Source organism: Ruditapes philippinarum, unplaced genomic scaffold (genome assembly GCF_026571515.1).
Source record: "Ruditapes philippinarum isolate M1 unplaced genomic scaffold, ASM2657151v2 ctg2246_1_1_1_1, whole genome shotgun sequence".
In the NCBI taxonomy this organism is placed as follows: domain Eukaryota; kingdom Metazoa; phylum Mollusca; class Bivalvia; order Venerida; family Veneridae; genus Ruditapes; species Ruditapes philippinarum.
Window position 1 is genome coordinate 4520 of NW_026851616.1, and position 15258 is coordinate 19777.

At 31.4% G+C, this 15258-nt stretch overlaps 1 protein-coding gene across 1 annotated transcript; it reads right to left on the minus strand.

The window, feature by feature from the left end:
- Window positions 1-8205: 8205 nt before the first annotated feature.
- Window positions 8206-14695, minus strand: LOC132715870 (uncharacterized). The gene is made up of 3 exons (XM_060699002.1): window positions 14102-14695; window positions 10082-10308; window positions 8206-8957 (listed from the first exon to the last, which is right to left on the minus strand). Exons 1-3 carry the CDS (start codon window positions 14281-14283, stop codon window positions 8809-8811), a joined length of 558 nt encoding a protein of 185 aa, XP_060554985.1. The 5' UTR covers window positions 14284-14695; the 3' UTR covers window positions 8206-8808.
- Window positions 14696-15258: the final 563 nt, after the last annotated feature.

Below are 15258 nucleotides of genomic sequence, written 5' to 3' on the forward strand. Positions count from 1 at the left end.
ACATAATGAATTTAAGCGGACGAAATAACGGTATATTCGGATAAAATTAGTCCAGCATTGACTTACTATCTGTTGACGCGTTTGCTTTTTTTTCGTAGGACGGAGGTTTTACCAAAATGACGTATTAGTTCATTATGTTCGTGGTCTTTATCTGAAGATTGACGGGAAGGTCCGAAAATGTTCGGGTAGAACATTTTGTGGCAAGTGACTGGTTTTTTCCAATGACAGATTCACATTTACTTGGATAGTAGTTATCCCTAAAAGCAAGGCGATTTCAACGCACTACTTATAAGCATATATTGTTATTATCATTTATCAAATGCTTTTGGTGCCGTGTCCTTGATTGTTTATTCTTTGTCATTTTAAAACATGCTGGAAATGGGAGATCATCGAAACAATGTTAAGAAATACAAAAGTCTAAAAGATTAGACTTGGTTTCATTTATACAATTTGTGTGTTGGAGGCACTGACACCAAAGGACCAAAAATGCATGTTTTGTGATAGAGGGATGATATACGTAATTCACCTATCAAAAACTGTTTCAATCATAACCTTTTTTTACGATCGTTTATGCAAACCTGTTTTGTTGACTTAATGTCCTAATATTCGTCCTTAGTTATATAAGTTTATTCGGTCATTTCTGTACATTATTCACAATTGTCAGATCTGCATTTAAGTGGGCGGACGTGCACTTGATGGAATTCAGCAGGTAACTGACTTTAGGATAAAACATAAGTTAAGTCGGTACAATAACGCCTCCCGATAATTACGTTTCTTGACATATGAAAGAGCAATTAGTGCAATGTACAATTGGAAGGAAACGGTCGAACTGAATATTTTTGTTCATTGTCTGCTAAATTAATTTTATGTTTTATACAAGGAAGTTGTTTCTATGAACTTTAAAAGGGAAGTATGACTTACCATTATTGCCAATAAGTGTATTACTGGATGCCTAAAATATGGTACTATTGGGAATTATATGTTATAAAAAATATTTACAATGTTTTGAATAAAGTATGTGTCTTCAACTAATGTAGAATTTATTTCTATATATAGACATGTACTTACATATTTTACTCTTTTAGCTAGAGTGACATTGATTAACTGCTTTTTCTTTAATTATTTAAAGGTTGAAAATAATGCATGATGATACATAATACTGAGGGATATTATTGCAAATTACTTTTTTTTAAATATTTATTTATTTCTTTTTTTAGAAATAAAAATGAGCGGACTTGTTGTTGGAACTTCCTACGTTTGCACATCAGTATAGTATGGACAGATCAGTCAATACCCCATTTTAGTTTATTATTGGTTCTTAAAAAAGAATAGTAATGGATTTAATTAAAAATATGTCAATTGTAATTTCTTATTTAGACGTACGACCAAAATATATTTTAATTAAGATGCGATCTCTAAAGAATGCAACATATAATTTACAACTATCAGTGCATAAAAGATTATACATATGCCGTATTCAATTTTAAAAAACGCATGTTTCAATGCGTTGTTTTGTTTGTATGTTATAATGAGTATACAGATAAAACGTATCTAAATGAAATCATTTTTAGGAGGTAAAAATATGTCGATATTTGGGCACTAAGCGGCAAAAATTTCCACAAACGACAAAACAACGTTTTTTTTTACCTTTTTTTCTATAAAACGATATATAATGATCAAGATACCGACATGAATATGAATAAAGATGAAACATAAACACAAATAATAATAATACATGTATATAATATACACAATATAACGACATTAACATCAAGATGGTATCAAAATTACCACCAGTTCAATTGAAACCTAAAAGCAAAATAGATAAACAAGAACTAAAATACGATAGTGAAAAGATGTAATACCGACGAAACCTTTGCCGAGATATCGACATAAATAAATGTAGAATAAATAACGAAATTACTGTATTCGATATTACGATATTAATGCATGTACATGTATAAACGAGATGGCTGCATTATTATAGAGTATACATTAAAATGTATGTATAATACTAAGACGAACAATAATATTACCATAATGTAGAAGAAATAACAACACACACATGAAAGCAACACAAGTATAAACGATATAAGAACATTAACATAACCCCGAGTAAGATATTAATGTAGACCATAAATGAGCATACGAAATGACTTAAAATACGATAACAACATTTAAAACTACATATACATAATGCTTCAGTCACACTACACCGTATAGCGTTAACGGACGTCCAACGCATAACAAAATTTTCAATCCGTCCATGTCCGTTCGCATGCGTTTCTTTTCCGTTTATCATGCGGCGTTTGCGCTTCTTGTCTGGCGGTGTCCGGCGGTGTTCGTTCCGTTCGGTGGAAAGTTTTGAACATGTTCAAAATTTGGAACGTACACCACCGGATAAAGTTGTCCGTCAGATGTACGGTAACCATGCGCTGGTATGCGTTTTGTTCGTTACTCGTACGTTCCTTATTCTGTACTTGTCCGGTTCGAGTCCGTTCTTGTCCGGTGAACCTGATTCACGGCCGGACTATTAACGAACATGCAGCGGATGTAACGTATGTTAAACGGACGATAACGAACAAGGGACGTATAAGAACTGATAAATAACATACATGAATCGATGGGCCACCGCACAAAACTGATGATGAATAAAACGTGGTTTCCCTGGTTATAACTGTCATATATTTTCCTGCATTTCAAGTGTAAGGACCTTCTGAAACTTTGATAGTTTGAGTTAATGATCCACATATTATGGAGTGTCGCGTTAGAGCCCGCCTGCACTATCAAGCGGCCGTGATCCATGCACGTATTGACCTGTAGATATTGTCGCTTATGAAAATAGGAGAAGAAGGAGGCGACTGCGGGGGTGGTGGTCAAAGGCTTGGCTGGGTCCTGAGAGACGTCGAATGTTTGGTCTCTACGATCAACTCATGATGGAGCTGCCGAGAAAAGACCAGCGTTTGATGTTTGATGAGATTCTGGAACGAGTGGATCCCAGAATAACAAAATAATATACCACATACAGAACCCCACTTGACCCTGGAATGAAGATAGCCGTTACACTCGGACATCTTGCGTCAGGGTCAAAGTATTCCAACATGCGGTTTGCGTGGAGGATACCTCACAACACCATCTCTGTCATCGTGCGAGAAGAAAATAGTTTTTATTTTCCTATGATTCTGAATGATAACTCGAACAATTACATGTATATAATTTCTGGTCTTTTAAAATATCGATAATTTGCTTACATGTATGTGAACGAGGTCATTCCTTTGCCAACAACAGCTGCTGACTGGAAACGCATTTCAGATGGCTTCTTGGAAAAATGGAACTTTCCTCACACTTTGGGTGCGTTGGATTGCAAGCATATTGCCTGTTAAAGTGTCTACCTAGTTCCGGGTCCACATATTAACTATAAGAAGTATAACTCCATTGTCATGCTTGCCCTCGTTGACTACGACTACAAGTTCATTTGTGCCGACATCGGAGGCCGCGGTGCTGCATCTGATGCTTAGTTGTGAAACGAGTCCGACCTTAAAGCTGCAAATTACGAAACGAAAAAAAAAATCGGACTATTTATACCAGTTTTGTCCGTCACGTGACCGGTAGAAATACGCTCGTCGAACGTTAAAAGAACGTTTTGTCAGTTCTTCATGCGCTGCGTGTACGTTTTGTGCGGTACAAATCCGTTACTAGTACGTCGAAGTCCGTTAACTGTACGTCGTTCATCCGGTTTATGTGTGTTGATCGTTCGGTCATTGTGAGTTTTGTACATTTTATGCACCCCGTACAGCGATCATGAGAGCACCGAGCAGCAGCGGGAAATGCTTTTGATCACCGGATAACTTTCAGCCGCATTTTTCTTTGCGTTTGGCGTCCGTTAACGCTATGCGGTGTAGTGTGACTGAAGCTTAAGGGACGACGACAAACAATTGATGCTGATGTATAATGTCCATATACTTGAAAGATTGCAGGTAAACGTTTTGTTCCATAAATCAGCATTACATTTTATCTATTCAACACAAAATTTGATGTTTTAATTATAAAAAATTCAATTAAATCTGTAATCTTTTTACTGACATTATATCATAACAACAGCTTCTTCTCCTTCTTCCTCTTCTTCTGTATCATATACTTCACCATCATCTTCTCAATCTTATTCTTATTCGAGAATCCTTATCGTATCTTCAGATATACCTACCGATACGTTTGAATAATGGCAATATAAGATATTAAAACGTTTTAAATCATTTTATGAATATTTCAAAATAGAGATTTATGGCTTCTTACCTTTTATATTTCCCTTTAATAAAAGTAAGGCTTACAACATGTAAGAAGCCAAACGTGTGTGTGAAAATGTAGTTACTAATTAGAAACTTTCAAGAAAAGAGACCTAAGAAAGAGGTTTTAATACACGTTATCTGACGAAAGTTTAAATTGACTTATATTTTCCATGTAGATCTGATGACCATCGTTTATGTTTCGCCTTCCGAGAAAACTATTTTTATCATTGCAATCAAACCAGTTTTTACAGATAGGCATTAGAAGAAGAATCAAAATACCGTTTTCCATGGAAGTTAAACAAATTGTTGATTTTTGTTAGAAGAAAAAATGGTTGGAGTTGTTTTAACAAATCAACTTGAAATAATTTTAACTTTGTCAATTTTTTTTATATATAAGAATGTTTTGCTAGTTTACCTTTCAGCTTTGTGGACAACGTCATCTTTGTTCTTGAAATCGTGAAAATAACCTACACAGTATTTGTTTTCAAAGGGTTAAAATTAGAAACCGCATCGCGTTGAAAAGAATGAAATACCGCCAATGATTACGGTTATCTATACAACGGGCCTCCGGACGAATTTATAGTTTTCAAAAATGATTAATAAAATAAAGACGAATTTGTTTTTTATTTGTTGTTGTTTGTTTTGTTGTTGTTGTTGTTGTTGCATGCGTGCGTGCGTTGGTGTGTGTGTGCGTGTGTGTGTGTGTGGCAAATGACATTGAGGGAAAAAAAAACTTTTATAAGCCTTTTTCTTTTGAAACGCAAAGGCGATGAAGTCATGACAATGTAATTTTATACGTGTATAAAACAAAACAATATGAAAAGGGTAATATTATACGGAAAATGACATTTAATGTGATTAAAATATATAAATATAAAATTGATGTGGTACTTATATAATATATGTATGAGACAAAATTGTCAAAACAGAACTATTATGATTTACTTAATTTGGTAATAATTTAAAATAATAAGATATTATAATATTGTGTGTGCCGATATGAAATAGTGAAAGAATAAAGAATCATTGTAACATGTAGACAAAGATCGTTATTGTGTATATTGTGAAATTGTGTTTGTAAGATATATTTTATTTAATTCTATATCATCCGAAACAAATTATAGGTACATGATGTTTTGCACATAAACACTCCTTAAAATCTGATAAAGCAAGGTATTGACCTGTTGTTGTTTATTTCGATAGACGCAAACGTAAACAAGTTTCAATTAACATGTTTAATTATTTTGGACGCGTATGTTTGACAAAAGATTGATTTAGCAAAACATAGCGATTTACAAAGGCTTCTATTTGTCAATCAATTTGATACACTTCAATGTTGAATAAACTATCCAATACGTTATGCTCGATTTATCTAAGATACGATTGGCTATCAATTCTGAATGTATTTTCTTAACTTTTATCATTAATAATTTACTTCTACAGTCTCTTAATATGAAGGTATATAAATTTATGCAATTGATGATTTAATAATTGTATCAATTTCATTGCTCAAATTTGCCAGTTGAAAGTAGTTTATAAAACAATACATTGTCTATATGTCGGCTATTCAATAGGGACATGACTTTATTTGATCATAAAATCGCAAATGTTTTTATAGAGATTCATTGCTGTCAAGAAAAACCACGACTTTAGATAAAAAAAAACATAGCACAAATATCCCACTTTATTTCTTCCCCATAACCAATCCTTTTTCTCCCTTAATGCAATACATTCTAATCAAATTCAAATCGAATACAATATTTTCAATTAAGATACAATCTCAGATGTCCAGTCATTCCCCTTGCCAATAACAATTACGTAATTTTCCGTCTGTATCTTTTAGATTTAATGAAAGAAAGATATCATTTTAAGTACACAGAACTCAGTTCTTGCAAATTGTTTGAGTAATTGATATGGGTCAATAAAAACATTACTTTAAACGCCATGATAGCGCTATTAATTACCCACACATTTGACAACAAGTACAAAAACGGAGACTAAGTAGATGCATGGAGACAAAATCACAGACTGAATTGACTATTCCAAATTTTTAAAGGTTAATTTGTTTATGTAGGGAATATTTAAAGGTTTGTTTATACGAACAAAATAATTCTCTCGTTTGCTACTATACGACAGCGCATGAATGCTTAATTTTAATCAGAATGAATATTTTCCAATACATGTCAAATCTAATTATTAGTAGATTTACATTTTCTGAATTTCCATAGCCATTTTGTACAGTGTTAATACCAATAAGCCATCACTGTAACATGTCAACAATTCACAAAAGAAATCTGACAAACACCATTTTAGTCAGGAAATAAATGCCAAACATAAGTTTTCTCTTTCAACGATTATAATTGTTTAAAAGTGTTCCGATTATGTATAGAAGGTCAAATATCTGGAAAAAAAGTGTAAAAACAACAAAATTACATGAAATTTGCAGACTCGATTACTAGAGAATAATGAAAAAGTGCAACATCCCTTTGGTTTACCAGATTTATTATATGTATGATTCTTAATGTTGCTGGTAACTTCATGTATTGAGTATTTGTACTTTGTACTGAATTGCCATCAATCGTAACTTAACTATTTTCGAGTACAATAAAAGTTATACTGTTTTGAAATGAAATCTTATCTCACAACTAACATAGTAACTAACTTGTAAGAAGAAACTATAAAATAAATAAATAAGAAATATTCATTTAAAAACTTTATTTCACAAGTTTTGATTCATTAACAACAACTGAACATTCAATAGTAGACAAAATGATAATATGTTTACAAATGTTAGTGACTGATAATTGATTCAACCGCGTTGCTATGGTTATGTACAGTGAAAATGAGTGACCGTAATTATAGAACAATATAATATATAAATGCTTCTTTTGTTAGACAGAAAGATGAAAACTCCATATTTATTTATTTATTTGTCGAACCTATTCTAATATTTGCCTTTTCGAACCCTCTTCGATTATCTGTATGTGTTGTATAATGATACGCTAAAATATATTTTAACAAAGGGTCTTACGGTCGCTACAAATGCGACCAGTGCAATCCAAAATATCATCTGTGCTGGTATTCATTATCTGTACTGTTTGCTTTTCAGTCACTATCGATTTTCAAGTTTTCCCTTAAACATGATGAATAGTTTTGTCACAACAAAAAACTGGAAAAGTCCATTTAAGATATTATACGGGCAATGGTTGACATAACTTTTGCCCTCTAATTTAATTATATATATATATATTTGTCTTGACTAGATAAATGTATTTTGTTCCATTTAAGATGATATGTACAATTGATCCCTTACTGAATGTTTAAAGAAACAACATAAATCTCTTTTCAAATACATAAAACAAAAGAAGCAACATCGAAAATAATCATAAATTAGTTAAACGACGAAACCAAAAAAAAATGTACACACTTATAACTAACTATCAGACATGTCAATTCATCTGTTCATTGGAACATGGTAATATTTTATTAATTCATGGAATTTTGCACGAATCCGCTCAAAGTCTAAACATGATATTCATCCTTTCTGATCCGTTACAAAACAGCAGATCTGGTGTGATTAAGGTTAAAAAGAACACGGGTGCTTTTCATCATAAAAATATGCTATCAAGATAAGGTCCAAGCAAACTAATTCCTGTAGAATATTAATATATTCAGATATTTTTAACATAATGTATTAAACCTTTACAGTTCGAAAATGATAGTTTTGGAAATTATAAAAGAACACTATCCAATGGGATAGGACATGTCTATTTCAGAATTTTTGTTCAAATTTGAATCACAAAGTCAAGTCTAATTTCAATCACATTATTCATATAAATCCCCAATACTCTTCATTTGATACACTATATATATTTATGTGCAATTCATTTTTCTGAACAAAAGAAAACAAAACCAAGACAACAAAACAAACATGAATTTTGAATTTGAGTCAATGAAAAATAATCTATTTTCAAGTCATGAATTGTTTTGAAAAATAATAACTTTTTAAAACATAATAACAACAAACAAGTGTGAGATATTGTTCCTTCTAAAATGATTGAATGCTTTGAGTCGTATATTTGACTATTTACAGTTCTACAAAAATGATTGTTCCTCATTGCCAACGGCTATAATTCTGTAAACGCTACAAAATAACGTCAATGTTTCATATACACGTACTTTAAATGCTCCACATTAAGAAATATAACGTATTGCACAGTTTGAGCATAATGTTTACATAAACAATGTTATCACTTCACAGACATAAAATACTTTCGTAATTTAAATACACTACAAAATATCACACGTGTTTTTATTTTCGATAAAAGTGATAAAAAACCTTTGAATGATACAACTCGCCATTGCGAAAACAAACTCCAAGATACATTAAACTGTTATCTGCTTTCGCGACAGTCACTCTGAAGTTAAATAAATAGGTCAATAAGGACACATTTCGGTATATTCCTGCCATAGAATAATTTGCTATGTATATATCCGAACAAGTCGTCACACTTCACATGTGTTAAATGCTACACATTCCTTTCTTCATGTAATAACACATAAGCTGGAAGAGATTTTCCCAGGCACGTTCGTGTTCCTCTGTCCACATGTTTTCAAGATGGGGTTTAATGGAAGATATAAATTGTGGCCCCATCAGCTGAAATATAGATGCACATTATGAAACTGGGATTAAGGATAAATACCTTTGCTCGGTGTTACAACAATGCTTTATAATCATATAGAATGTCAATTGTATTTTGTATACATCGTAAATATCTTACAATTCAGATTCTTTTGAAGGTTGCACGTAAAGTAAATGTAAAAATAAACAAAGTTTAGGCAATTTTTTATTGATATTTTTCATATAAGATATTGAAAGTTGCTTAATCTAACACGGCCCCTTAACACATGCTTCTTTAAAATATCCAAACACTTTATGATACTTAAAATGAACGTCACGCAATTCACTTCTCTCTGTATATACATTTCATGCGAACTAATAATCCCTTAAACCGGCACATTTTCCGGCATCGTCATTTTAGGAGGTCTATTAATAAAGGACCAAACCAAAGACATCTGTTAATTTTTGTCATATAGCATTGAGTTTATCCGTTACTAATTGAGTATAAAGATTATATCATACTAATTGTTTCATTTCATTTAGAAGTTGAAATGATACAATGGTTAAATAAAATCACAAGAACGCGCTGCTGGACTTTTGTATATGAATAAAACAATTTGACTTTAGTTCATACAATGTGGCGTGAAAGATATGTTACCATAACAGTTTGTGCCTCTGTTTCAATTTATTCCAACCATGCTATATTTTTGCCTATATACTTACAGCAAGGTGTGTGATTAATTATGCCACACAAACCTCTTAGCGATTAAACGGATTACTCATGCAATTATTAAATTACAATTAAACATATAACGAACATATGACGCTGAAGTCGTACCATAAATTATTTTTAATGCCTGCAGATATCGCCTGATAAGACAATTAAATACGTCCTCTTGTAAAATGCTCTATAAAGGGGACAGAGAAATTTACAAACAGAATATATAATGTTAATAACCCCTTTTTATGAGGTTTATGGAAATAAATCATAAGTTAATTTGTTTAAAGATCCTGTACGTTGTAACTACGGTTGCAACCACACTTAAGTATTTTATGTACTTTATTATATATATTTTATGCTTGTAAAACAATTTTCAAACATCAAAAGATATGTAAAATATGTACTGCAAAATATTTGTCCACATTATATGTAATAAGAACGAGTAGAACTTACATCGATGTAATTCTATTTTAACCGAGTAGTTCTGGTGTCGTATTCCAAGTCCATCATCAGATCCCCGCAACTTCTCGCGGTTATCCAGTCTATAAATACATTTGTCGACTGTGCCCATAACTCTCAGCGCATGCGCACGTAGAATGTGATTGTACTCGAGGTCGGATGTGTTCTTGGTCCGGAATGACATAAACACATTCTGAACTTCCGGATGTGTCTCAAACAAACTGGAAATAGAAAATAAACCAACTGATTAATATTAATATATTTTCTCTCTCATATTGATAAAAAGTCATTTACCCTCTACTTCTCATTAAGCTTGCTTTCTGACAGAAAAAACTATGTACTTGAATGCTTTAATTAAGACATATAACATTTCTCAACACCTTTCTTAACGTTTCGTTTGATGTGAAAGCTTAAAATAAAAATGTTTTTACTATAGCAATATATGATTTACATTAAAATCTACATGCAACAAACACTGTACTGCAAAAGCACTCATAAAATACATAAAATGCTCTATATTATCTTCATTAAATGCCAGGTGCAGTCAAGGATATAAATTAATAAAACTTTCAAACAATTCAATAAATACTCTTTATTCATTTAGATATCGAGTTACTAATTTAAATTTTGAGAAAATAAATAAATATATATATATATTATGTAATAATATATTTAATGTATTAATAATACGGGCATTACCATATAACTGATGCCATTTAAAATTCTGGTCACACTTAAAATAATATAGTTCACACACTTAAAACGTATTATCTGTTTTCTTAGCCAATCCAAATTACTCAACAAGGCACTTAAAATGAGTGCACAAAGGCCTAATATCTCCTTCTTCTAAAACCACAATATGCAATAAACACGAATTCATTCAAATATTTCTGTTGAGTTTAACTTGTTCTGAATCAGCATGGAATAAGTCATTAAGATATGAACACAAATGTTTAATATCATATTTTAATAGCTTTGAAGTAAAGACATATTCTCAAATAATTACATGTTTACCGTCCTTCGCTGAAGAGTAAATACGCAAAAGAATATGATAAACAAGATAATCAAGGAAGGGCGGCGTTCAATTCACCGCAATGTTTTTCTCTATGATTTCTCTTTTTTTGTCGTACTATTCTAGCTTATATGTACTCGTAACTTAATATATCATTATTACACCTTTATGGGAATGTCCTAGGGATTGTTAAATACAGCATACGGGCATATTTGTTGTAGTATTAGATTTATATACATTGTTCATTGATTAAGTTTTATAAATGATATTATCAGCAGCTGAATGATAGGTTTGGTGCAGCATAGTTTATTCACATTTTTGTTCTATTATTACAAAAGTAACTGCTGTTTAAGTGTTTATAATTTTCAATTTGATCACGATTTATGATTTGCGGCATAAAATTAAGATATTAAGTTAATGTCTAAGATAAAAATAACTTATATTGGGTTGTTATACAAGTTAAATGTTATTTAAAAACACGTACATTTACAATATCCTGAAAAATAATTTGTCTCAATCCTTTGTATTAGAAGTATATTCTTTATATAATATAGGCTACATCTGACCTTTCAGAATTCACATTACTATACATCAGTACATTGTGAGTTATTTATACAATAATGTATTTCTAAAGGTTTTTAATACCATTCCTTGTAACAAATATCGGAAGTTTTGAATGTTTTGATGCTCAAATGTATAGACGTTGATATGGAATAACCTTAGGACAAACCGAATTTGCAATTTTCACCTGCTAATTTTGGTTTTCTTCCATTCGTTGATTTCTACTTTTCTAAATTTTGATATGCATGTATATTTATACCGACACGTTAGTCAAATTATACATCAACTGGGTATAGATATAACAGCATATATTCAGTACATGAAACTTCAGTACATGTACTTATTATCATTCGTTTGAGGTGATGCAAAAAAAAACAAAAAAAACAACAACAACTTTTGTCTGTAACTGTCGAATTTAATAGACAAAAACCAGTGATGTTGTTAATGTTGGTTAATTGTGCAGCAGGGTAAGTTCGTATTTAATACTTTACCATCTGCAACCAAAAGTTACCTGCCTTATTTTTGGCTGACTATTTTTTGGGCCGGTGACCGTCTAAAATCATCTTCACTTCCCGTGAAGTTTACAGGGAAGAAATGAATAGAAATAGAACTTTCATTGGTCTATTTAAAGTTACAAACTTAAATCCGGGATTGTCATTTGTCATTCTAGAATTAGTAAAATAATACAAAGAATCGTTTTGAAATGACTTACGCGTCTATTTTCTTAATTATTGTTAAGTTCTGGGTGCGAATTTTCTTCCTTTGTGTCTCAGATTTAGAAGGTGCTTGTACTTTCTTTTGATTTAAAAGATTTTCAGATATTAAAGTTCTGTTTTATCTGTTCCTTCCAAAAAACATTTGACTTTGCTTTAAAATTTCATTATTGAGTAATAAATTTTGTCAACACACAATCAACACACAATCAACTCGTAGCACAGTTGCTGGACTAACCCTACCGAGAATACATATTACAAGCGTTTCAATAAATTGCGCCCATTTTGTGTCCTACGTGCAATATTTTCTTTGTATAAAGAAACTTCTTGTTCATATTTATATGCCCAAAATCAAACGTTTATTACAAATTATTTTACGAATTGTTGCCGGTAAAGGGGTAAACAATCCTTGAATCTGCCTAAGAATTTATCTGTGCAGTTATATTTGAACCATTGTGTCATAAACAAGTACATGCGACAAGCCGATTTGAAAATAAGACACTTTAATATGAAAGACTTTTTGTAAATTTAATCAGTCGTAGATAATTAGCCTGCTCACCAGAGAGGATTGTGCAATGGATTCCTAATCAAAAACTTGTAATACAATGATAAAATCTCTGCTATAAGATAATTGAACTTTTGTCTAGAACAAAATTAGTTCTTAACCGCATATAGTTGCAACAACTGCGAATTGAAAAACAAAATGAATGGAAATGAAGAAAATAAAAAAATCGTCAAATTGTCTGGTCTCGTTAATGAAAAGAGTGCAATGTGATTCTTGTATTCCGTATATGAGAGCAGCTGCTTCATATTGTCGGGCAAATTTCAAACTAGATATTGTACAAGAGTAATACGGCTGCTATGTCCATCCTTCTATATTTCAAACCTAGATAAATTAAAATAGGGTTTTTTTGTTACCACAGCTTTTACCAATTATGTCTCATATATGTATCTGAACAATATAAATTAGTGTTGTCTAAAGCATAACAAAATCATTACTATTCGTTTCAGAGTTTCCGAAAGTATAAGTAAGATGCTCTCTTAACAACGACTTATTAAGAAAGTTCATAATACCGGTTCGTCACGTTATAAACAAACAAATTGTAACCCCTAGCCAACTGTCTGTGTGTCTGTCCACTGCTCTCTATCTGTATTCAGTCCGTGTTTATTTTCAAATGTTCTCTAAATATATGCAATGATTTGTTAAGATAGATAGATGGAAATTTAAAGCACATAAGATATTTAGCGTGGCAAGGGTTAAATGATTTCTATACAATATGTATTGAATGGCATGTTCAAGTTTTCGTGTGAGATAGTGATATGTTTAAGTCTTGTAAATCTTTTATAATTAACATCAGTCTAAATCAATATTCTAAGATGACTAAAGTTCCATATTCGAAACTTTTACTGAACTACCAAACTGGAACTTGTCTAGTATTTTACACAACTCTCGTATGTAATATGACCATTAACACAAGTCTTAAGTAAAAATAACTTATAGAAAGAGAATATTTTGAATGTCAAGTTGAAGAAAACGGAAAATGACCGGAAAAAATTAAAGATGTAATAAAAACGAAAAAGAACAATAATTTTACTTTGCTTTTGACTGCATAATGTTAACATGTTTTTGACAAATAAGAGAATACAAAAAAAAAACAATTATTTATCTGAATGTTATTTGAATAAGAAAGAAATTTCTGATATTTGAATAATTTTAGTCGGTCTTACCTAACAAAAGTAATAACTCCAACTTTTGAGATATCACCTTTAACTGTATTCCACATTTCTTTCAGTATTTTTACTTCATTTGCTGTCAGTACTGGCGGAGACCCATTTAGATCAAAGGCATGTGAGTATGCTTTAATTCCATTATCAGACCCATGAACAACTTTCCCATGTGATAACCCCATTATTTATAGCGTTTATGAAATAGATCTCAATAAAATCAACCAATCATATAAATTCAAAAGAAATATACAAAACACCTCCAATATATATGTATCGTTTCACTTAAAGATGAAGTAAGCATCCACCTAAGTTATCTTCACTAAATGGTTAATTAAATTATGTTGTAAATAATAACGTGAGACAAAGCACATCACTGTCAGGACGGAAATCAGTTTTCCGCTTCACAGCTATTGTCTACGAATAAGTACTGCAGATGGAAGATATCCAATATTGTCCACTCTATTGATTATGATACTCTCTTAAACTGATTTCCCAGGCATGTTATAGTATCGTTCCAATTTCCCTATGGGGAAAAACACAAATACATATGTACGGAGGCAAAAACACATATTAGCACAATGGTATACCAAAGAGACATGAAGGTTTATTTATCATTGATACAGATCCTGTTACAATGTAGATAAATTACAGGTAATGTGTCACATTGTCAAGGGGGTATATAAATACAAATTAGAATATAAACAAATATATCATTCTACATAACCTAAGGTTATATAAAAATATGAGGAACAGCATCACCTACATAATATTGTTAATTAGGTAATTGAGAGAATAAAAACAAAGTATGACTCATCAGTATACAGTTCAATAACATTCATTCAATGCTAGTACGCAAAGGTTTATTACACGCCACACTTTCATTAAAAAAAAACAACAAAAAACAAACATGGATTTCATAACCTGAGCAAGAAATTGGCTTGCTTTTAATTGCAAATGTTAAGATGTTTTGACAAATTTAACAATCTTAAATCCATTTTTTTTATCAGAATCAAAAAGGGTGCACGGAATTACTTCCAGGTTCTCATGTTTAACTTATAAGAAATTATAAACATGTATGTATAACTACACATTAAAATGAACATGTATCTATACAATAAATAATGATCTGCAAATTATACAAGTACTGGCATGTGAAC

Coding starts and splice junctions, on each gene's coding strand:
- LOC132715870 (XM_060699002.1), bottom strand. CDS start 14,283: ATGGGGTTATCACATGGGAAAGTTGTTCATGGGTCTGATAATGGAATT. Junction 10,309..14,101: donor GGAGTTATTACTTTTGTTAG/GTAAGACCGACT, acceptor TTCTATTTCCAG/TTTGTTTGAGACACATCCGG. Junction 8,958..10,081: donor TAAAATAGAATTACATCGAT/GTAAGTTCTACT, acceptor TTTCATAATGTG/CATCTATATTTCAGCTGATG.